Source organism: Arvicanthis niloticus, chromosome 12 (genome assembly GCF_011762505.2).
Source record: "Arvicanthis niloticus isolate mArvNil1 chromosome 12, mArvNil1.pat.X, whole genome shotgun sequence".
Lineage (NCBI taxonomy): Eukaryota > Metazoa > Chordata > Mammalia > Rodentia > Muridae > Arvicanthis > Arvicanthis niloticus.
In genome coordinates this window covers 72974012-72983175 of record NC_047669.1, presented here as the reverse complement: position 1 = coordinate 72983175, position 9164 = coordinate 72974012, and the positions used below count along the sequence as shown (strand labels likewise).

Genomic DNA, 9164 nt, shown 5'->3' with positions numbered 1-9164 from the left:
CTTGTGCCCTGTGGCCTGCATTCCTATCCCACCCAGGACCATCGGTGACACTGAGCTGGCCCTCCCCACAGGCCTGCACACAGTCGGGGTTGTGTTGTGACACCTTTTCCTCTCTCAGATAACTCTAGCTGTGTCAGCTTGACAAAAAATTCCAACCAGGACCAAAGCTAAATAATCTTTCAGGGTCATCCTAAGTAGTTCAGTATAGATTTTGTAAATCAAATCCTATAACCCATACACTCCAAAAAAAAGTATCCATATTACTTTATTATTGAAGGATTTTGTGCTAGTGTCTGTAATAAGCCTTTATTTGATGTATCTGATGAGATGTTTGCTGTATGGCTTGTGACTGAAGAGGAGTTAGGTTGGAACCTAAATTTTAAAAGAACTTCAGGGAACAAGGTATTTATAGAAACCATTCTGTAGCAGGACTGCCCTCTGCACAGCTCCATACAGTAATGAGGGCACCTCTTATCGTTCAGCTAAACGTCGACAAAGGGTGGTGTGCCAGTCTCCGCTGTGACCAGCCACTAGCACATCTACATAGTGAGGGAGTTCTAAAGATCTGTAAGTTCATGAAGTATGGAGCTTCTCTCCTCCAAGGCTCAGTGCTGACAGAAATGGGATCTGAGAGGACCATAAATATTCTATTCCATACACGGGGGCCGTCTGGTGGGACTCTGTATGGGACAGAAGATTAATTGGGTGACTCTTGTTTTGAGATGCCTGCACCTGGAGGGTCCCCAAGATCTACTCATGGCTACAGCAGGAAGGACAGCTCTCTGAAGAAGAAATGGCTCGGACATTTAACTGTGGGGTTGGAGCTGCCCTGGTGGTGTCGAGGGACCAGACAGAGCAGGTTCTACAAGACATTCGGCAGCACCAGGAAGAAGCCTGGGTGATAGGCAGTGTCGTTGCGTGTCCTGAAGGTAACAGCTCCTTCTTGGCTTTTAGGTTTATAATCTTGAATATAACTCAGCTCTCTGCCTGTCAAGCTCTGTACCCTTTATTCCAGCCACTGCCATGCCATCTATCTTTACCCAGATGCATCATGGGTTGTCTACACTGGTGCCAGAACACGTGTGTTTCTTCCACTGTGGAACTTTGACATCTCTGGGTGTATTCACATGCACAACCACACCAGTGGCACAGGATTATTTCCCAGGATAAAGTCACTACACAGAACACCTCATACTTCTGCCTAGAGGTTTAGCTCAACTCAAGCATTAGTGAGTGAGCACCCTGACCAGTCCTCTGTATTGGTCAGAACTCATCAGAATTTGACAGGGTGGCAGACAGAGCCATTCACATAGCTAACAATGATGTCAGCACACCTTGCCTCTGTCTGTCTGTCTGTCTGTCTGTCTGTCTATCTGTCTGTCTATCTACTCTATGCCGTGTAGGTTTTCCTTACAGGCATGTTCTCCCAGGGCTGCACAGTTACATCCTTCAGCTTACACTGTAGTAAGAAGCCTTCCCATTCTCAAAACAGCATCCTCTATGAGTGTTGAATGGCCTTGCTGGGTCCCATGCCTCCCACAGAGCCAGGCTGGCATAGCACTGTGTGCATGGCGCATCAGGAAGGTTGCGGGTTGTGGGGAACGGGCAGGCATTATCTTATGTAGCTGTGCTTTAGAGCGCTGGTGCGTTCTCAGTGCAGTAGCTCCTAGTTGCAGTAGTCAGTACATGTGTTCAGCTTCAGTGTGGTTTTAAAAGCAGAAGTGGTAAATGTTACTAACCTGGTATTGTAGTCCCTGATGATTTTACTTTCAGCATAAAATGCAATACTCTAAAGTTTTCTTAGGATGTTTCTCTATTATTCCTATTAATTCATAGTTGTTCTTATTTATATAACTGAAATAAAGGCTCCCCTCGTGTCAGAGTTAAGAATCTGATTGAAACCATACAAACAAATGGGTCACTGGTGGCAAATGGCTTCCCGAGAAGTAATTTTCCTGTCCAACAAAAGAAGGCAAGAGTGGCTGTCCTAATATCTGGAACAGGTAAAGCGTGGCTTCCCTCACCACCGTTCACACAGGTGGGGTGGGAAGAACTTGGGTGATAAAGAAGCTCTAGAAGAACCTGGGACGGGGGTCAGCATAGGGGACGTGGGACAATGGCTGAGAGAAAGTCAGAAAGGACAGCCTGGCGGTGCAGCCTTCAGTCCCAGCACTCGGGAAGCAGAGGCAGACAGATTCCTGAGCTCAATGCCAGCCTAGTCTACATGAGTTCCAGGCCAAACAGGACTACACAATGAGATCCTGCCTCCAAAAACAGCCAGGAGAAGTTCCTCAGCTGTTGAGGACACTTGCTGCTCTTGAGAGAACCTAGCTTTTATTTCCAGCACCCACACAGTGATTCACGACCAGCCCTAACTCCAGGGCATCCGATGCCCTCCTCCGAAGTCTGAGCAGCAGGCAAACCCTCACGCACATACAGGAAACATAGCAAACACGAAAGGATAAGGATCCCGTCTCTTTCGTGTTTCGATAGGTAGAAACGCTTAAAAACTGAAGTAATAATTAGTTTAGGTGTGTTCACCTTCGGTATGTCCTTAAGTGTGAGAAATGACAAATGTTATTAACCTGGTATTTTAGCCCTTACATGTCTGACTTTGAGATTAAAATATAATATTCTAAAATTGTCTTTTATTGAAATTAAGACCTGGGTAGGAGAACATTTGGTTCTATTGCTTACCGCGGTGACTTTGCTGTTTGCTTTCAGAATCACCATGTAACCCAGGCTGGTCTAGCTACAGCCTTCCTAGTTGGGGGACACCACACCCAGCTCAGTTTTTTCCCACGAGTAGCACCGCCCTGAACAGGGTGTTGACGCAAGCACCTGAGCTAAGTCTTTAGACTTAGACAATGGCCCTGTGCCATGGCTGCCCTGCTGAGTGCTCTTACAGTTTGAATATATTTTAGGCCCAAGGTTATGATAAAGCAAAGAGGCCGCCGTGGGGAGCCAGGGCATCGTGAGGAGGGCGGAGCTCTCAGAAGTGTTAGCTCACTTGCCTTTCTGCTTTTTCAGGGTCAAACCTCCAGGCGCTCATAGACAGCACTGCAGATTCCAAGAGCTCCTCTCACATTGTTCTCGTCATCTCCAACAAAGCTGCTGTAGCTGGCTTAGACCGAGCAGAGCGAGCCGGTATTCCCACCAGGGTGAGTGACTGCAGAAAAGGCCTTCCTGCAGGCTGGGCCTGGCAGGCGGGTGCTTTGCTTGCTTAGTGGCAGACACGCAGCCTGGAGCCTCAGATGTACCACTGTGCCCACACCTCCATCCCCTGTGGGCTGTACTTGACCTCACTCTGCTCTCATGAGGCTGTGGGTGGTTGTGTAATCGTGGAACTTCCCAATTCGGGGTGGGTGCTGGTTTACTTTTCTACTGCATCCTGCCTGTTCCTCAGCCATCCTCTTGTGGGTATAGCTGAAGTGTAGTCTCTGCGAGGTTGTGTTTAAATTATGGTTAATCTACTGAAACAGGGTATTTACTTTTTCCTGTTACAGGTAATTAATCATAAATTATATAAAAATCGTGTTGAATTTGACAACGCAGTTGACTGTGTCCTGGAAGAGTTTTCCATAGACATCGTCTGTCTCGCAGGATTCATGAGGATTCTCTCTGGCCCTTTTGTCAGAAAATGGGATGGTAAGCAAACAGTTCTCACACTCAAGGGTGTTAACGTGGAGTGTAACTAGTTCCCTTGGCTTTGATAGAAAATGCCCAGGTCACTCAGCTGTCAGACTGGCTGTCCCTAATCACTGTCTCCATTACTGCAAAGACACGCTTTACTGTCACTAGAATCGGGAAGTCAACAAGAAGTGAGATTCAGTCCACACCTGTAACCCCAACATCCTGAGGCTGAGGCAGGAGGCCAGCATGATTATACAAACCAGACTCTCTCAAAAGCAAAGTGAATGAACAGGAGAAAGAATGAGGAAGAGGACCCCAAGATGAAGAGGGCTGGGCAGAGGTCAGCCTTGGTATAATCAGTTTAAGGCCAGGACCCTGTCTCAAAACCCAAGAGCTAGCAGCTAGAGACATTTTGTGGTTGAGAGCACTTGTTGCTCTTGCAGAGGACCTGAGTGCTGTCCCAGCACCATCCACATGACAGCTCACAACCTTCTGTCTCCAGGGGACCCAACACCTTCTTCTGGCCTCTCCAGGCCCCAGGCACAATTTTGGTGCCCAGGCATACATGCAAGCAAAACACTCATGACAAAATAATAGAGGACAGCAGTAGCTGGGGGGCTAGCTCTGTGGGAGAGCCCTTACCTACCTGGCATGTGTCAGGTCCTGGTGCCACAGAAAGGAATGAGGCCCATGCCCTCCTATATAACATGCAGAAGATGACAAGGAAGGTGTTGTCGCTAAAAATACACAGTATCTACAATCTCTTGTTTCCTTTTCCCCTTGCACTTTATTTACTTCGTGAGCAAGGAGCAGGGGTCACCTTAGCATGCTGTGGTGGTTAGAGGACACTGTAGGCTTAGGTGCCTCGTCCACTGTGTGTGTCCTGGGGATTGCATGCAGATCATCAGGCATGGTGGCGGGCACCCTGGGCCCCTGTCAGCCATCTTGTCAGCCCTGTTCTCTTCCTAAGACCTCTGACTGCAGCCTCTTGTGGTCATTGGTCTGCACATAGACAATAGTGGGCACCTTCCCTCCAGAGTGTACTTCCTAAGGTAAATGTAGTTAGCACTTGTTCCTTTAGCAGAGTAAACAGATCCGAGATTTCTGACTGCTGCCTTTTTGCTTTCTAGGGAAAATGCTCAACATCCACCCATCCTTGCTCCCTTCTTTTAAGGGTTCAAATGCTCACGAGCAAGTCCTAGAAGCTGGAGTCACAATTACTGGGTGTACCGTACACTTTGTGGCTGTGAGTATGTCTATTCCTACCTAGTGTCTGGATGCAGTCTACACTGGCCAGAAAGCAAGGTTGGAAACATTTGCTTCCTTTTCCAGGAAGATGTAGATGCCGGACAAATCATCCTGCAGGAAGCTGTCCCTGTGCAGAGGGGTGACACTGTTGCTACACTGTCTGAACGAGTCAAAGTAGCAGAACATAAGATCTTTCCTGCAGCCCTCCAGCTGGTGGCCAGCGGGGCCGTGCAGCTGGGAGAAGATGGCAAGATCCACTGGACCGAAGAGCGGGGCTCGTCCTGATGCAGGCGTGCACCCAGTGCTAAGAGAGAGAAGCAGGGCTTTGCTAGGTGCCTTTTCATCATGGCATTGCCAAACTGAAATACCTGCTAGCAAAAAGACTTTAATCCTAACCCGCTGCCATTTTTTTTTAATAAATAGGTTCCTTAAAAACAAAACTTATTTAGCATTTTTAAAACACATCCAGAAGTAGGAAGGTCTAGGCTGCCAACATACTGAGCACATAGGAACCCAGACAAGAGATCTCTAAGCTTACTGCTTACCATGCTTTTCTACTCCCAGAGACTCATGAAGAGTGATGACCAAAGCCAGCCAGCCACCCTTGAACTGCTGAGCAGCCCACACAACTGGACTCCTCACCTAAGGGCACCCAGAGACCGTGTTGGAACCTCTCAAGCTTTAAATTCAAAACAACAGCAGATCCTTAAACTGTAGCCTTCAAAGAGGAAGAAAAGAAATCCAGGATACGGTAGAGCAGGCCTTTAAAACCAGCACCCAGAAGGCAGGTGGATCTCTGTGAGTTCGAGGCCAGCCTGGTCTACAGATAGAGTTCCAGGACAGCCAGGGCTACACAGAGAAACCCTATCTCAAGAGAGAAAGAAAAATGTATAATGTGGAGGGAGGGAAAGCGGCCCGGCCCCAGCAGAGACACTGACTGCCGCCTCTGAGGTGGGTGAGGCAGGTGGGGCGCACCGGGCCTTTGCCACTCACCATGACAACTTTTCCCTTTGACTAGTAAGAAACCACCGGCAGATGAGTCTGCCTGTCTAAAACAGTAGACTAGGTCTGCAGTCATCTGCAGTCATCAGCAGTCATGCTGCTGTCCCGTACAGTCGAAGGGACAGTTGGCAGATGGGAAGGAGATTCTGCAGGTTAGTGGAACCACAGACATAGAAACCGGCTACGAGAAGTCAGTGTGCACCTATAATCTGGAGGTTAGAATGTTCGCTTTGCTCCTCAGTACTGCAAGACTAACAACAGTGCATTAATGGTCTGACTCTTTATTTCAAGCTAATCTTCCTTTTTTTTTTTTAAGTACTAGCCTTCCCGTACGGTAGCTGATGCCATGTCTCCCCAGAGAAGAATCCATGTGTCTGGAATGTCTGGTTGCCGGAAACCGTAAGACACCTTAGACTAGCAGAGGTGATAATAGAGGGCGGAGTAGTCAGAGAGCGTGCTGCCATGCCCCTTCCCAGGGGAAGAGGAGACAATGTCTTCCTTACCCCTGGGTCCCAAACCCAGGCTGCATTCTGCCAAACCTCACACTGGGGAAACAGTGGGTGCATGCCTGGACTTCCTTACAGAGAACAGGTCTGGATGCTCCTCCTCCAACCCGCAGGCTTGAAGGTTGTTCCTATGACTGCATAGACGAGCCTCCTGGACTGCCTACCCTGGCCTATACCCAAGCTCCTCCCTCAGCCGCTGGCAATTAAGGCAAATTTGCATACAGCAGGTGGGAGCAATGGACACAGGTGAAGCTTGTTCAGAATCAGCAAGCCCAGATGATGGGCTAACCCTTTCCAGGCAGCACTGCCAAACTCCCACAACAGTGGTTGCTTGGCTCCCTTGGTGGTCACAACAGAATACTATTTAGACACATTGAATATGAGTGGCTATTGGAAGATGCTATATTAAGTTGGCCTTCAACTATTCAAATTTGTAACTTACTGTCTTAGTATACAAACATTAGTTATTGAAGATTGAGATAGCTCAATCTGTAAAGACTCTTGCCTTCAAGCTTGACACCTTGAATTTGATCACCAGGATCCACAGGACAGAAGGAGACAACCAACTCCTTAAGTGTGTACCATAACATACAAAACACAAAACTACACATACAAAAAATAACCAAGTGTAATAAGGTTTAAAGTTGCCAAGATCATCTACGCATGTCCAGTCCAGTGCTGTAATAATGACCACTGCTCACCTGACCCTTCTCTTTGCTCTTCTGTCATGCCCTAGCTTCTTTTGCAGGGAACATGCCTTTAATCCCAGCACTCAGGAGGCAGAGGCAGGTAGATCTTTGTGAGTTTGAGGCCAGCCTGATCTTTAAATCGAGTTCCAGGACAGCCAGGGAAACCCCGCCTCAAAAAATAAATAAATAAATAAAAACAAAGAACAAGGACTTACTATGTAGCCCTGAATGCCTCAGAATTTCATGTATAGACCAGGCTAGCCTTAAACCCTGTGATGGTTTGTATATGCTTGGGCCAGGGAGTGGCTTTGTTGGAGGAGGTGTGTTACTGGTGTAGGCTTTAATACCCTAGTCCTAGCTGTCTGGAAGTCAGTCTGTAGAACTCTCAGCTCCTCCTGCACCATACCTGCCTGGATGCTGCCATGTTCCTGCCTTGATGATAATGGACTGAACCTCTGAACCTGTAAGCCAGCCCCAATTAAATGTTGTCCTTATAAGAGTTGCCTTGGTCATGCTGTCTGTTCACAGCAGTAAAACCAGAACTAACACAAACTCCTAGAGCTCTACCCTGTGCCTGCCTCCAGAGGGCTGGGATTAAAGGAGTGCCAAGTTTTCATTAAACCCTTTGTATCTTCTATTATGTCTAATTTTTTAATATTATTTATTTGTTTGTTTATTTAATGTATATGAGTATACTGTAGCTGTCTTCAGACACACCAGAAGAGAGCATCAGATCCCATTTCAGATGGTTGTGAGCCACCATGTGGTTGCTGGGAATTGAACTCAGGACCTATGGAAGAGCAGTCAGTGCTCTTAACCACTGAGCCATCTCTCCAGCCCCTATTACATCTAATTTGCAAATGAAACTTGTTGGGTATGCATGCATAGGGAAATAAAACTCTGTGTGTGTGTGTGTGTGTGTGTGTGTGTGTGTGTGTGTGTGTGTTCTATACCATGCCGGGTTCCAGGTGTGAGCAGAAGTTCATAGGAAAAAGCCACACCTACCTTAACATATTCTACAAAGATGAACTGACTGGGTAGAAGACCAATGACTATGGAGAGCTGGAATGTTGTAGGTCCAGAGTCATTGTCCTGGGCCTTCTGAGTCCTTTAAGTAGCCATCAGTTGCCTACCCATATATTACCCAGCACCCTAGTGACTGATGTGTAAACACTTCTGAAACACATGAACACACCCTTAGCTTCCATGGACCCAAAAGCTAAGAATGTCATTAGGTAGTGTCAAAGCCTACAACAGAGATCTTCTTGCTTTGCTGTAAGCATCTAACTGGTGTTTCCACCAGAATATTTGAAAGATGTCTTGACTTAATATTCTCTTTGTTCTGTTAACAGGCATGGTGGCACACCCTTATAACTCCAACAATATCGAGGCAGAGGCAGGAGGATTTCTGTGAGTTCAAGGCCAGCCTAGTCTACATAGGTGTCTCCATTGTTAATTCTGTACTGGCAGAGAGCTAAATGCTGGCAGGATCTTGGTATTGTTATTTCTATGGCCCATCCCTAGTCTCATATTTTGTAAATACCCATTCTTCCTTACCTGCCTAAGGCAATCTAGCCTTATATCTTATTGGTTGTAATAAAGAGCTAACAGCCAATAACTGGGCAGGAAGTAGAAGGCAGATCTGGGCAGAGAGGGATGCTGGGAGAAGAGGAGTCACCAGCTGACCTGAAGGTGGATAGATAGACCAGAGGTAGACCTGGCCACATGTCAGGATGTAGGCCAGGATAAGTCAGGATAGAGTAGTCAGGAGAGTGCCCAGCTAAGCCCTAAGCTTTAAAACATTAATATGCCTGTGTGTCATTATATCATTTGCCAGTCTGAGAACGTCCCAATATATCCTGTCTCAAACAAAACAAAAATTCAAGGAACTGCACCATGTTGGAACGTGGTGTTCCAACGAGGCAACTGAGCCTGTGTTCCTGAGCCATGGCCACTCACATTTAGCTCCTGAGCAGACTGAGGTGAGAGCAGCATTCTGCTGGGCCCACACAGCAGTCCACTCGGGGGCTTGAGATGTATCTTAGGGACAGAAGAAGCTGCTTGTCCTGTTTTAAGTTCACCTTGC

At 47.2% G+C, this 9164-nt stretch overlaps 1 protein-coding gene across 2 annotated transcripts in view; it reads left to right on the top strand.

Annotated features, from left to right (window-relative positions):
* Gart (phosphoribosylglycinamide formyltransferase, phosphoribosylglycinamide synthetase, phosphoribosylaminoimidazole synthetase) overlaps window positions 1–7713 on the top strand; it is a 28194-nt gene extending 20481 nt beyond the window's left edge. Inside the window, exons 17-22 of one of the 2 annotated variants that reach the window (XM_034515206.2) lie at window positions 723–929; window positions 1866–2003; window positions 3031–3161; window positions 3507–3648; window positions 4764–4879; window positions 4966–7713. In XM_034515206.2, coding sequence (XP_034371097.1) covers window positions 723–929; window positions 1866–2003; window positions 3031–3161; window positions 3507–3648; window positions 4764–4879; window positions 4966–5166 — 935 coding nt within the window. In that variant the 3' untranslated portion in view covers window positions 5167–7713. The remainder of the gene's footprint in view (window positions 1–722; window positions 930–1865; window positions 2004–3030; window positions 3162–3506; window positions 3649–4763; window positions 4880–4965) is intronic. The other variant, XM_076943154.1, reaches the window with a different exon arrangement.
* Window positions 7714–9164: the final 1451 nt, after the last annotated feature.